Source organism: Branchiostoma floridae, chromosome 12 (assembly GCF_000003815.2).
Source record: "Branchiostoma floridae strain S238N-H82 chromosome 12, Bfl_VNyyK, whole genome shotgun sequence".
NCBI lineage: Eukaryota > Metazoa > Chordata > Leptocardii > Amphioxiformes > Branchiostomatidae > Branchiostoma > Branchiostoma floridae.
The window spans coordinates 21,093,525-21,109,257 of NC_049990.1; the positions used below are offsets into that span (position 1 = coordinate 21,093,525).

The following is a 15,733-nucleotide window of genomic DNA, read 5'->3' on the forward strand; positions in this document are numbered from 1 at the left end:
CCACGAACATGAAGTTTACTGTCTGTCTGATGTTCCTTACTGCGGGCTTCACTTCAGGCCAGTACGTTCAGGGGGTACGTATTTTACAATCTAAAAAGCAGACTGAAGTAGAGATCTAGAGCGACTTGTGCACTTAACCTCTACAGCGGCACAGCGCTCCACGACCAATGTGTTAAACTGACAACGCCGATTGCAATAGACAAACTATTCGACATTAGAGGTTTAATGTTAATACTGATGGCTCAACGTAAAGGAACTGTCGGAGGCATCTTGATTATGTGTATTATGCATGTAAGCTTGTTTTTCAAATGGGTAAAGCCAATTCCTCACCTAGCTAAGTTTAGTACCGAAATATATTAGACATTTTAAACTTTCTACAAAGATAACTAAAGGTACCCTTAACCATAAGAAATATGCATTTGTAATACTGTCAAGTAATGAAGTAGTATTTCCTAAACGAAAGTGTACGGATACTTTTTGCGACTCCTGTGGCGGGCCGCCTGACGTGAAAGGTATCCTTTCTTGGCTGTTTATTTTGCGGTTAAGTTACATCTCGGCTTGAACACCTGATCCGAACTTGCCCTATTCACTTTTCTTAGTCAGTGCAATACAATTTGTCAATTAAGCTCGAGCAATGACGGCAACTTTCAAACTTTAGACAACGAAATTTGGATCAACTTTGACGGGAAGCCAGGATATCACGTTGCCAATACAAATGTTTTTTTTCATGGTGATAGCACATTTTTACATCGGTTCTATAAAAACAAAGACTGTGTATCACTGTTGTCAAGAACATGATTTGTGGAAAAGTCAGTGGAATACGAGCTACTTTCAGGGACATGTACATTCATTGTTAGAATACCCGAACTCGAACTGTCCAAACATGCATTTGATAGGCAACTTACGACAGTTCAAAGAGAGCACAAAATGATATATCATCAAAATCATGAAAATTGACCCACTTTAACGGACAATTGCTTAGCAACAAAACAAGAACCCAAACTTCACAAGCATGACCTTGAGAAACAATATCTTGGTTTAAATTTCAGGTAAATTCTAGTTACAGAACAATTTTGGCTTGTGAGTTATCATTGTTCGAAGATGATGCAAAATAAGGTATTTTATCAAAATCATGAAAATTGACCCACTTTAAAGGACAATTACGTAGCAACGAAACAGGAACCCGCACTTTACAAACATGCATTTAATAGACAATGCATTGGTTTATAATCCATGTGAAATTTAATTGCAGAGCAACTTTGGTATGGGACTTAGGATTGTTTAAAGAGAGCACAAAGTGATATATTATCAAAATCATGAACTTTGACCCACTTCGACGGACGATTGCGTAGCAACAAAACAAGAACCCAAACTTTGCTAGCATTCATCTAATAGCCCTATAGTAGGTTATTATTTGTAGTAAATTGCAAGCGAAAATATTTTATACTTATGGACTTTCATTGCTTTGAAGTTGGGCAAAATTTCAGATTCTTTACAACCTGAAAACAGTGTATTGTATTCAGGCTGCCCAGGGCCTTAGAATTTACAGGAGATTAACTTTACTGCTATTTCATACAAGTTTAGGCATTGCTCTGATCAGCATATTCTGCCTTTGTTGTGTAGTTAAAGCATTGTTCAGTGATAGTGCCCTAAAGTTGGCCAATTTTCATGTTTTTGACATGCCCAAATCCGGCAAAATGGCCCCCAAACTTCTTTGGCCTGTTGCCATGGCAACGAGGGGTTCTGAGAAGAAAGAAAGCTATTTTGAGGGGTTGTGTACCAAGTACTATCACTGTGCAAAAAAGGAGCCAAATCTATTTTTTGACCGGTGCCACCATTGTTTGACCCTTACAGACATTCGCTCTTAAGTATAGTTATTGTACTTTTTTAGATAGTCTACGTATCGGTGACTAATTGTCTGCCTGTTGAACGAAAGACATCACTGCAGAAGTGTTGTGAACAATCATATTCCGACACAACACGAGTATTTTAGTGCAGCCGTAACATATTTGCTTGTTTTGTTTTGTACGATTTTCAGTATGGCTGAAAAATGTAAATGGATGAAATTTATGCGCTCGTGGATATAATCAACTCAACATGACTTAATGTAACGGAAATGTATTTTTTGTGCTTGTGACTTTAGTGGTGTCCAATCGTTATCCCATCAAAGACCTAATGTTAGATTTAGCTGAGACCAGGTTACGAAATAAACACTGATCATTTGCTGTTAAAACAATTAGTGATTCTTTCCTTACAACCAAATTGTTGTGTGCCTTTTTGCTCGTGTCATCACCAAACCCACAATAAAATCTTATTGACCAATGTCTTGTTTGCCACGCGGAAACAGTTTTAAAACAACAAAATAACAACATAACTATTATCCTTCGTCCTGAAGCCGGAGCAACAAGTTACCAAGAAGCGACAGCGACTGTAATTCAACAATAAGTGTTTCATTATTTGTTTCCAGCTCACACGATAGCTAAGTATATATTAGCAGTAAATGACGTCAAACCTTTCTTATCTTAACTACATGTGATGACCTCACCTCACCGACCAGTCCCATAGCCGCATGACGCAAGGTGTGAAACTCTTTCCAGCCGGTCTAATAATATGAATATCAATTAATAATCCTATCTGCTAATGTGAGTTTGTCTATCAGTCATCGAATACCCCGGATGTTAACAAAACAGCAATCGCTTGTATGGGATCGGGCTTGTTTGCTTCAGCTGTATCAATACGCAGCTATGCTTAGTAAATAATACAAAATTCAATAGTCATAAAGCTGGGAAACATATCCGTACGCGGTTCAAGAACACAACAGGTTCAGAAGAAACAAGATGTTTCGTGGAGTGCTACTTCTGTTCCTGAGCGGCATAACAACCGCACAATTTCCTGTGTTAGGTGATCAACAGCACCACGTGTCCAGTATCACAGGTACAGCACTCCTTTATACTGTCTACCTGTACTACCACCTTACAGTGTTGAAAAGTGGCTAACATATGGTATTTTTTCAAATATCTATAATGCTTTGCGTTAGTCAAGTAATTACTTAGCACGATATTAACTTGACGTTGACCTTGGTTATCGTGATATGTTTTACAAAATAGGAGTAAGGTTCATGAATTCGAGTAGTTTATTAGAAAAAACATTATAGACAAAAATACAATACTAGTAGTGTGTGTGTGTCCTTGTAAAGCTTGATTTTTTTTAGCTATTTGTACACTTAAAATATACTGATTCTCAAACCTCCCATAATTATTTGAGTTATTTTGGTTTGGGTGAACTCTTCTTGTATTCCAGACTACCTGGAAGAAACGGAGACTTGTTACAAATGTGATGATGAGGTGGCTATCCTAAAGGAGGTCATTGCCAACCAGTCCGCACTTCTAGCACAACAGGCCGGACAACTAGCACAACAGGCCGGACAACTAGCACAACAGGCCGGACAACTAGCACAACAGGCCGGACAACTAGCACAACAGGCCGGACTCATCTCATCTCTGCAGAGTGGCCTGGACAGTGTTGTCGCACGGGTGGACAGTGCCGAGCAGTTCATGAGTATGTAACGTTAGAAGTTCTGTTGCAAAGCTAGCGATATAGCCAAAGCAGCGTGCGCGCGGAGATGGTATTGTGAAAAATGTGTTTTTGAAATACATAACAGCATTTATCGTTACACTACAAGTTACCTTTTCCAGAAAGCCGTCACAACCTATTAAAGCTGATCAATTTTACAGCAATGAGTCACTCTTCATAGATGTTGATGGGTTTTTGCACTTCTAAAGGTCTGGTATCCTAAAACTGATTAAGGTTTCTAAGAGGTATACGGATTGCCCATCTTATATGATAGGCCTTTTCTTAATATTTTAGACGCATGCTATAGATGAACTGCGGCTGAGGTATCAGGTGCTGGAGCAGAAGCTGTCAACTCTGGAGAATAAAATGGAGACCACACCTTGTCTTGTGAAGGAGCCGGTATAATATACCGCATACTACTATAGCTAAGCACACTTCCCCTGTGGGGCATTACAGGTTTTTTTGGCATCCATATTGCAAAACTTCTATAGCCTAAAGTTGTATTCGTCACTCTTACATTTTCCTCAACAGATACATGTAACACACCGTCCAACTGCACTGAAGTAGCAGAAAGAAGTGGAATCAACAACCAGGCATTCTACGTCATCGACCCTGATGGACCAGAACGGGGGGTCCTGCCGATGGTTGTTCAGTGTGATCTTCAGGGAGATAAAAGTAAGCTAAAGCCAAATGTGCTATACGGCTTGTCAGGCAATGTCAGCAATTAGACCATGTTGATTTGATGTGTGCATCAATTTTAGGTCATTTCCCAAAGAGAGTTTTCAACCATGCTTTAAAGGGGCCTTCCACTCCACACGGGAGTGTTATTTTCCGATAGTTATTAATTTTAGGAAGTAATAAATCCATACAACTTCACATTAAAAAGTAAAATACATGATGAGATAGTCTGAAGGAGGTATGTGTGTAAGTCTATTTCATCGTATAATAGTGCCAAAATAAATTTAGAAAAATCCCATTGAAAATGCATTGCACCCTGTCTCTTTTCGCTTAAACGCGTATAAATAAGGCTTTTGGAACGGGTACCGATTTTACGCTGTGTACCATCACATAAGAACTTGACAATTAAAAATAATTATGTTGTTTTTCATGCATTATGTCTTAGAATCTGGTTCTGGTTATGGAACGCTGATACAAACTAGCAACATTACATGCAACATTAGGTTCAGGTGATGTGTGATGCTTCATTACATTTCAGTAATCACCCTGATTGGCCACGACAGTGAGGCACGGACACATGTGAATGGGTTGGAGGGACAAGGTTCCTACTCCAAGGATGTGACATACTGGAATAGCATGGAACAAGTGAGAGCTGTGGTGGACAAGTCAAGTCTCTGCAAACAGCACATCAAGGTATATGTATAGTTTGAATTGGCTGTGAAGTCACTGTCAAGTTTATAGCAATTGCTATTTATCTGAAATAACATAATCTTCTATTTCCAGTATGAATGCCATAGCTCAGTGATCCGGTTTAGTAGCACGCCCTACGCCTGGTGGGTGACTTGGGATGGTCGCCAGGCTGACTATTGGGGAGGCGCCAGTCCTGGGAGTGGGCAATGTGCCTGAGGACAAGCAGGTAATCGCCGTAGTAATACCCTTATAGAGAAATGCCCAATTTGCATTCAAACATAGCAAAACAGTGGTGTACAAAGTGTGTATACTCAACAGGGAAGGACAATGCAATATACAATTGAATGAGCGAAATGACAATTATTCTAAATCTGATTCTACTGAAGCTATTTGAAGCGCTATAAAGCTTCAACCTGATCAACCATGATTTTTTTATTGAAGGCAGAAAAGTGCAAGTGAACTATTGTATTATAGTCATGACTCATACATGTAGTTAAACATGAGAAAAAAAATCCATCATTTTGTAGGTCCTGGACAAGATATTTTTCCTCCAAATTTTAATTGAATTGTCATATCTTAAATTCTGACAAAAGTAAACCTTGCTATTACCTTATTCTTTTGTCCAACAGGCACATGCTCTGGACCCTCGGACAAATGCAACTGTGATGCCAATGATTTCACATGGCGTGAGGATTCTGGGTTCCTGTTCCACAAGGACGACCTGCCAGTCACCCAGCTCAGGTTTGGGGATACTGGTGATAGTCGTGAAGAAGGTTATTACACCCTGGGGAAACTCATCTGTTATCCCTAGTCTAGCTGTTAATGATCGTTAATCTTTTAAAGAGGTACATAGATATCATTACAACTGTGCTGCAAAACATATTCCCACGCAACAAGTGCAGTTTAGTGCAGAAATAAAAGAATTGTTTTATATTGAAGTTTTTCACTGTCATTCAACACAAGATATTGCTCGTCAACCTTCGTCAGGAGTGGTGATTCAATTACTCTGAGCACGTGACCTAGAAACACCTGACTCAAATATTGGACACTAAACCGGATTACTTTGCGAGGGGGGAAGGAGGACATCTAAAGAGCACACCAGCCGACACTTAACAGAGACGGGGGCCGATACCGCTTGCCAGGCATCTACGATTCTTTACTCGAGTCACTTGTCCCTAGGTTACGTGCTCAGAGTAATTGAATCACCACTCCTGAGGAAGGTCGACGGATGTGTGACCAAAAATTCGAGGTGAGCAATTTCTTGTGTTGAATGACGGTGAAACACTTCAATATGGATAATACCAACCAACGTACAGATGAGCTTTTATGCTAATATAAGAGAATTGTTGTAGTAAATACAACCAGGTTGATAGTATACCACGACAGGCATTTCGATCTTTCCACCAGGTCTTTTCCGGCATTGATTAGCATCAGATCAATATCACCAGGTCTGAGATGAAAATAATGGTGTTTAAAATTAAAAATGATTGATTAAGAGAACATGTATTCTAAAGGAAACAACGAGTGTTGTAAATACTGAATACATATAGAGAGGGACTTAAATAAATTCTGTCAGTCAACGACGTTTCTGTGTTACCTGTAAGGTTTACTTATCTATCGTATATATTATAGGAAGTGACAAATATTACATCGTACATAATGCTCCTATATGTGTTTTAGTGTGCCAGTAGCTACCGAGACAATAGCTCCTCAGAAAACGATATACAAGAACACTATAGTTACAGGCTTTTCTACCGTAAGGAAGTGACAAATAAGAAATTGTACAAATACCTCCTGTGTATTGTATGGGCCTATAGATATAGACATAAGATCATGACAATATAGGGAAGAATTCTGTGATAGTTGCAGTCTCTCTAATGCAGTGATAATTCTAGTGTGACATTTTACAGCTTTATCCGTGACTCTAGATCTTACGTGTGTCATCTGTTGAATTATCATAACCTCACGGAAAAGTGTTCCGTGTGCATGCGATTTTAGTTATATCCAATTTGCTTTGTATTAGATCAGAGAGAAGAGATTGAAGTCCTTATAATAATTATCGACTCCCGATGGACGAACAACAACAGATCAGAGACATAAAGAAAGTTATAACTGATACCAAGTTACAAAATAAAAACGGAGCATTTGCTGATAAAATCAAAACAACTTGTGCTTTCCTTGGAATCAGATTGTCGTGTGAGACATGGCGTGCCTTACATGTTCTATTCTTAGCCCCTTTGAATTGTCTGCATACTCAAGGTATGCTTATTTTACAACGACCAGAACTACCAAGGACGTCGTGCCCTATCCATACCGTCCACTTTGGGTCATGTCCACATGTCGAGGTCTCTTGTCCAACAGCTATTTGAAACAGTATTTCTCATAATTAGAAATAACAAAATAGCTATGATCCTTCGTCCTGAAGCCGTAACAGCAAGTTACCAGGAAGCGACGTCGACTGTAAGTAACAAATAAGTGTTTCGTTATTTTTTCCAGCTAACACTATATAGCTAGTATATATTAACAGCAAATGACGTCAAACCTTTGTTATCTTAAGGTCTCATTGATGAGTTTCTTCTTCCCATAGACTTATATGGTATAATACGTGTTTTACATGGGCGCGTTCGTAATAAACCAACCTGAAATAGATCGATTTTTTTTATTCTTTGTTGAGCACAGTTTCTCGTCATCATGTAAAAAAATTCCCAACAGCTTCTATGCGTACAGTCTTTTATTAGGACAATTACAAAATGCAGTTACCCAACCATCCCAACAGGCACTTTTTAGCTGCCACCAGTCAACCGCACCACTCAAACCCCAGGACTGTGTACCTCCGATCTAGCGCGCGGCTGCCAAACTTTACCTGCTTATTTCTTCAGTTAGAAACAAAATTTCACCAATCTAACTTTTGATATCAGTTCCGCTGGCTAAAAGGGAATTTCTCACCGCTAAAAACACGCGTCCATCCAGTCGTTTAGCTTTTGGCTCGGATCTCTTTTAGGTTGTACCCACTCGCGGAGTCATACATCAATGAGACCTTAACTGCATGTGATGGCCTCACCTCACCTCACCGACCAGTCCCATAGCCGCATGACGCAAGTTGTGAAACTCTTCCTAGCTGGTCTACTAACATGAATATTTATTGATAATCCTATCTGCTAATGTGAGTTTGTCTACCGGTCATCGAAAACCCCGGATGTTAACAAAACAGCGATCGCTTGTATGGGACCTCGTTTGTTTGCTTCAGCTGTATCAATACGCAGCTATGCTTAGTCAACAATACAACATTCAATAGTCATAAAGCTGGGAAACATATCCGTACGGTTCAAGAACACAACAGGTTCAGAAGAAACAAGATGTTTCGTGGAGTGCTACTTCTGTTCCTGAGCGGCATAACAACCGCACAATTTCCTGTGTTAGGTGATCAACAGCACCACGTGTCCAGTATCACAGGTACAGCACTCCTTTATACTGTCTACCTGTACTACCACCTTACAGTGTTGAAAAGTGGCTAACATATGGTAATTTTTTTCAAATATCTATAATGCTTTGCGTTAGTCAAGTAATTACTTAGCACGATATTAACTTGACTTTGACCTTGGTTATCGTGATATGTTTTACAAAATAGGTTCATGAATTCGAGTTTATTAGAAAAAAAATATAGACAAAAATATAATACTAGTAGTGTGTGTGTGTCCTTGTAAAGCTTCATTTGTTTAGCTATTTGTACACTTACAATATACTCTTAAACCTTCCATAATTATTTGAGTTATTTCAGTTTGGGTGAACTCTTCTTGTATTCCAGACTACCTGGAAGAAACGGAGACTTGTTACAAATGTGATGATGAGGTGGCTGGCCTAAAGGAGGTCATCGCCAACCAGTCCGCACTTCTAGCACAGCAGGCCGGACATCTAGCACAACAGGCTGGACAACTAGCACAACAGGCCGGACTCATCTCATCTCTGCAGAGTGGCCTGGACAGTGTTGTCGCACGGGTGGACAGTGCCGAGCAGTTCATGAGTATGTAGAAGTTCTATTGCAAAGCTAACGACAGTTTCCAAAGCAGCGACGTCCATGCTTCAATCTGCATCATTACCTCCATGAAAAATGGAGGTATAGTTTTTGGTGTGTCTGTGCGTCTGTCTGTGTGTGTGTCCGCATATTTGTGGTCAGCATAACTTTAGAACCTCTGAATGGATTTTAATGATATTTAGTATGTGAGTTGGTGTTTGGAAGACAAAGGTCAAGGTCGATTTTGGGCCCCCTGGTGTGTGACCTTGATAATGCAGCAGAACTTTGATTTTTTTTGTATCTTTTGACCTGAATGTGCTATGGTCTTGATTTCTTGGTGGCAGATAGCTTGTGACGTAAGGAAAAGGGTACATCTGTTTGGGCCCCCTAGCGGCTTGCTCTGGAACGGCAGGGGCAATTTTGGCAAAATCGTCCAAGTAGCATAACGGAAAATAGGAACGATGAATTTCTATGTTATTAGAATATAGGTATGTTTGGCAGGGATGTACATAATGAAGTGCAAATTATGCAAATTTGGACTTAATTTGCATCTTTAATGAGGAAAATCTATATTTCCAGTATTTTTCATTACAGGACTCAAATACATGTAACATATGTAATTTATGACAGGTTGAATTTTAGCAGATACCAATTATGCAAATAAGTCCCTAATTTGCATAATTAATGTGAAAAAGTCCTAATTCAGGTTTTTGTGACCTGTGTAAGTTATGCAAAGGTGTATATAACCAAGCATAAATTATGCAGATATGCAAGTCATTTGCATAATCAGAATATTTCATGGAGGTATGAGGTCTCCGAACTCTTGTTCAGTACTGTACTACAGCTACAGCCGCTCAGGGCGTCGGCGATGCCGTTTCTGTTGTGCTTTATCATAATCTTCTCTATGGTCTCTCTCTCTCTGTCTCTCTTTGTCTGCTAAGATTGGGCACTGTGCCAAATGTGGTTCTTTTTCTGTTACTTACTATCTTCTGCCACCATACCTCGCATGGCCAGCTTTATCAAAAGCATTTATTGTTACACTACAAGTTACTTTTTCCAGAAAACCGCCACAACCTGCTGATCACAAAGCTGATCAATTTCTACAGCTATGAGTCGCTCTCCATCGACGTTGATGGGTTTTTGCACTTCTAAAGGTCTGGTATCCTAAGACTGATTATGGTTTCTTTCTAAGAGGTATATGGATTGCCTATCTTATATGATAGGCCTTTTCTTAATAGACGCAGATGTAGGTGAACTGCAACTACACCTTAAGCTTGTCTTGCGAAGGAGCCGATTTGATGTACCGCATACTACGAGACCACACTTGCTCCGCGAGACATTACGTTTGAAGACTTCACCCGTTTTAACCCTGGCGACTCCGGGTTTTGGGCGCCCATATTGCAAAACTTCAAAGCCTGAAGTTGTATTCATCACTCTTAAATTTTCCTCAACAGATACATGTAACACACCGTCCAACTGCACTGAAGTAGCAGAAAGAAGTGGAATCAACAATCAGGCACTCTACGTCATCGACCCTGATGGACCAGGACCAGTCCTGCCGATGGTTGTTCAGTGTGATGTTCAGGGAGATAAAAGTAAGCTAAAGCCAAATGTGCTATACGGCTTGTCAGGCAATGTCAGCAATTAGACCATGTTGATTTGATGTGTGCATCAACTTTAGGTCATTTCCCAAAGAGAGTTTTGAACCATGCTTTAAGCAGTACAAAGTACAAATGTAACTGCAAATGGAGCAAATATTTGCACGCTAGCATCACTTCACAGATAAACATGGCCTGAGGTGAAAATGATGATGAACAAAGACCATTGTCAGACCTAGGGAGCCTGGTGTTGAACATAATGTTGAATTATGGCAAGCCCCAACAACGATGTCCAGCCTAGAAGTACATGGCTGTGTTATTAACTCCTGGCATATTACATGGATAGTAGGGGTGTGAGGGGAAAAGTAAAATACATGGATGTGATAGTCTGAAGGAGGTATGTGTGTAGGTAAATTTCATCGTATAATAGTGCCAAAATAACTTTAGAAAAATCCCATTTAAAATGCATTGCACCCTGTCTTTTTTTCGCTTAAAACGCGTATAAATAAGGCTTTTGGAACGGGTACCGGTTTTACGCTGTGTACCATCACATACGAACTTGACAATTAAAAATAATTATGTTGTTTTTCATGCATTATGTCTTAGAATCTGGCTCTGGTTATGGAACGCTGATACAAACTAGCAACATTACATGCAACATTAGGTTCAGGTGATGTGTGATGCTTCATTACATTTCAGTAATCACCCTGATTGGCCACGACAGTGAGGCACGGACACACGTGAATGGGTTTGAGGGACGAGGTTCCTACTCCAAGGATGTGACATACTGGAATAGCATGGAACAAGTGAGAGCTGTGGTGGACAAGTCAACTCTGTGCATGCAGCATATCAAGGTATGTTGTTTACATGTCAGATATCTCAAAACATAATCCGAGATCCAGTTCTGTTCAGCTTTAGTTTGACCCAACTGTCACCACTGCCTACAAGCGGTAGGTTTCTGGTCATTCACATGTCCGACTATTAAAATGCATTATATTTTGCAGACTATCTATAGCCTCCATTGCAGGCTATCTATGCCATTTTCGCCTTGTTTTGCTCATAATACACTTTTGCTGGCCATTTCTTTTTGTACGGGTAGGCGGTACAAGCGACCCAAAAGTTCAATAAGAAATGGCCAGCAAAAGTGTATTATGCATGCCAAAAAGAGTCTAAAAAGGGCTCGAGAGCCTGCTATGGAGGCTAGAGTATTGGCACCTAATCTGCAAAGTGACATTTGTGCAAATATGTATTTTCAGTATGAATGCCATGGCTCAGTGATCTGGAGCTCATCTGCCACACCCTACGCCTGGTGGGTGACTTGGAATGGCCGCCAGGCTGACTACTGGGGAGGTGCCAGTCCTGGGAGTGGGAAATGTGCCTGTGGACAATCAGGTAAACATGATGATAAGAAAACTATGCCCAATGGCTAATTGCAAGAAATACCAGTGAACTATTGTATGTATTATGGCTATATGCACATGATCATGAACGAGCGTCTAGTGTTGAAAAATTCATTTTTCTTATGAGGTTTGATCGAACGACATTATACAAACACATCTCAAGCTACTAGGGCTGGGTATCGGTACAGCGTACAGGTGTGACAGCGATCTCGCCCCCCGTGATCTCGCCCCCCCCCCGGGGGGCGAAATCACTAGCGATCTCGCCCCCCCGGGGCGAAATCACTAGCGATCTCGCCCTCCCCGGTTAGTGATCTCGCCCCCCTACCTCGCCCCCCTTTAGCGATTTCGCCCCCCCCCCAAAAAAAACGGGTTTACATGACATTTTAGAAGTTGATTGGTATAAATCACAAAATGCAGTTTCAGAATGATATAAGTACACGAGTTTGATACATAACTCCATTCATAGTATCAATAGTAACGTAATTACATGGTAATAAGATAGTTCAACTTGTTTCAGACAAGGAGGGTTGGGTCCCTTGTATTCCCATTATTGCATATACCTGAGTCTTGACATAAGATGTATTTCATTGTATTCACCTGTCCTCAAGCAGCCTATATATCTCCAATATGAAGTCTCCACCATGAAGTGACCACAAAAGAACTATGTAATGTCTTTATTAATTATGCAAATATTAGGTATTAATTAGAATAACGCACATTTTGGTATATGCACCTGGCCAAGGGATATCTTCACCTCCAACATGACTGTGTTTTTCTAATATCTTCACCTCCAACATGACTGTGTTTTTCTAGTATTTAGGAACTGATGCATTTACCCGTGTTTCTTAAGACTGGTACTTTACCAGTGTTTGTGTAGCATTTAGCAACAGCTATATCAACTTGCGCGTAGATAGTGTTTATAATGAGAAACTATTATTCACGTGTGTTTTTGTTAGTGCTTTGGAAATGTTTCCATCACAAGAAAGAAAACACTGTGACAAATTGAAAACATATAGCTGACGTATTCCGTACCATAGACGGTGTTGATTTATACGTTCGCAGTAGCACTGTTTTTATGCCACCTCAGCTGCAAAAATTGTCTTTTTCATTTCAATGTCATATTTGCACCGAACAATATAGTATCGACTTTCGAGGTATGACATCTTACGGTACGGTAATAAGGTGCCATACAGGTACCAGGTAACACACCATATACGTTACTCCCCAGGTGCAGTATAGTACCAGGTAGCGCACCGGTAATATGTAGTAACCAGCTGCTCTGGGGGGGGGGGGCGAAAACGCTAAAGGGGGGCGAAAACACTAGTGATCTCGCGAGATCGCTGTCACACCGGTACAAAACCGGTTTTTCTTATTGGACCGGTCCAGGAAAAACCGGACCTGAAGAAATTAGGCGGACCGGATGTTGGACCGGTTAGAAAAATAACAGATTATTTATCACGCATTCACACGTTTTGGCGCTTGCAGGTGGAAGAAAATAACAAGAGTGAAGTAGAGTTGAGTTTATAGTAATTTCTACCAAGTTTTACAGCCAATCGTACAGGTGCATTTAACATTTAAGGATTTTAAAACGCCAGTGTAAGTCTAATACTCGACCAAACAGATATCTTTGTAGAGAAATGTACCATTGGTATGAGTCATACTGCATCAGGTCCAGGTTCAGGGCCGGACCTGGACCTGACCCTTTGGACCTGAACCGGACCTGGACCTGAATTTTCTGTACCGGTACCCAGCCCTACAAGCTACATATTCAACATTACTAAGAAACGAGAAGAAGCCGAACAAATGTATTAGACTAGTTTTAGAATCCATGTTTTAGAAACCATATGTACTGCACTACTACCTTTGGTATCTATATGCCTGTACTTAGCCCGATAGGGCATGAATGTGCAATAAAGGCTATTATTATAAATAAAGGTTCAAACAAACATACAAATGACAAAATGTATTATTTTTTAGGAAGGAATATTTTTTTTCATTCTTTTTACCTGGTGTGAGATATCTTAACCCTGCGACACAAACAACACTTTGTCATGACCTTATTCCAACAGGCACATGCTCTGGTAGATGCAACTGTGATGCCAATGATGCCACCTGGCGTGAGGATTCTGGGTTCCTGTCCCACAAGGATGACCTGCCAGTCACCCAGCTCAGGTTTGGGGACACTGGTGATGGTTCTGAAGAAGGTTACTACACCCTGGGGAAACTCATCTGCTACCCCTGAGTCTAGCTGTTTTCATTACAAGTGTGCTGCAAACTAACGCATTCCCACGTAACGAGTGTACTTTAGTGCAGAAATGACAGGATTTTCTTAGTAGATACAACCAAGTTGACTGTATACTATCACACGCATTTCTTTGCTCTAGGTCTTTTTTGGCATTAATAAGCATCAGATAAAAAGCACCAAGTCTGATAATTCATTAATAACCCTCATCCGACCGTATGGGGTCATTTTTGACCCCAGGCGTATATTTTAATCTGCCATAGCAACATTTTTCATCAGAGAAAAAATTCCTTCCATGAATTTGTTTGTATACATGTCTTACATCTACCAATTTTTCACCGAGTTTTGCCCATTATTGTATAAGCTATACTTGAAAGTCTGTGTCTTGTTCGGTGGGGTCAAAAATGACCCCAGTCAATTATGAATCATTAATTACATAGATAGTTATAGTTGCTTAGATGAGTAAACACCAAATATTTTGAAAGAAATTTAGTATTTTACTGTAAAACACAGTTTTTCGACATTCTGCATGAATTATGATAATTCACACTAATTACTTATGCTAATGAAAGTGAAAATGTTTCTAATTAATTGAAACAAGAAAGCTTTTAAAAAAAGCTGGCCGGGGCGCATTTGGAAGGACTACCTCAAAATTTCATGTTGTGTTCCAGTAAAATGTGCATCATTATTACTTTCATTTGTCTGACAAGGGTGTACTATTACTAGCCCAGCTGTATCTTGGCTATGTGGTAACAGTTGGCAAGTAGTTTCAATGTTGGTAGGGAAACTTATGGCTTGACCTTGTTCACCAAATTGTCCACCTGGTAATACAATTAACTTGATGAAGGTGTATTTCAAACTGACAAGTCTTGTTTCCATTCTACTGAGTTGTTTCAGGCATGATGGAATGTCACCTGGATCCATATTGTTAGTCCAAGCATTGGGTATGGGTTTGTCTTTTTCAAGACAAATCAAACACTTTGAACAGAGATGATGTTGACCAGAAATATCATTGACTATTTTGTCTATGACAGCATTGTTGCAGTTTCGCACTTGGTCATGAAATAACAATTGTCTACATATGCTACAGTAGTACTTTGGCTGCTGTTTTATATAGCAATGAAATGCAGGAAAGTCTGATTTGTATTGTTCACTGGTATAGTCTATGCTATGTTCTCTAACATATTTTGTAGCCAATGTTTTTCTCACTCTATCACAGTTTTTCCTCTGTCGTTGCGTTTTTTCTTGTGAAGATTCTTGTTCAGCTCTTTTTGCTTTGCTAGCTTTGCGTGATGTCCTTTGTTTTGCAAGTCTTTCGGCTTTTTGCTCAGGGGTCTCATTTGCTTGTTTTGCTTTGTATGATGCTCTTCGTTTTGCAAGTCTATCGTCTTTTTGCTCAGGGGTCTCATTTGCTCGTTTTGCTCTTTCCTGTGCAAGTCTATCTGCTTTTTGCTCAGTTGTCTCATCTGCCTGTTTTGCTTTGTATGAAGCTCTTCGTTTTGCAATCTTTCTCTTTTTGCTCACGGTCTCATTGCTGGGT

The 15,733-nt window shown here is 40.0% G+C and overlaps 1 protein-coding gene across 1 annotated transcript in view; it reads left to right on the forward strand.

Annotated features, from left to right (window-relative positions):
* LOC118427580 overlaps positions 1–14,196 on the forward strand; it is a 55,658-nt gene extending 41,462 nt beyond the window's left edge. Inside the window, exons 9-12 of the mRNA XM_035837430.1 lie at positions 4,105–4,248; positions 4,790–4,944; positions 11,808–11,943; positions 14,021–14,196. Of these exons, the coding sequence (XP_035693323.1) occupies positions 4,105–4,248; positions 4,790–4,944; positions 11,808–11,943; positions 14,021–14,193 (608 nt within the window). The 3' untranslated portion in view covers positions 14,194–14,196. The remainder of the gene's footprint in view (positions 1–4,104; positions 4,249–4,789; positions 4,945–11,807; positions 11,944–14,020) is intronic.
* Positions 14,197–15,733: the final 1,537 nt, after the last annotated feature.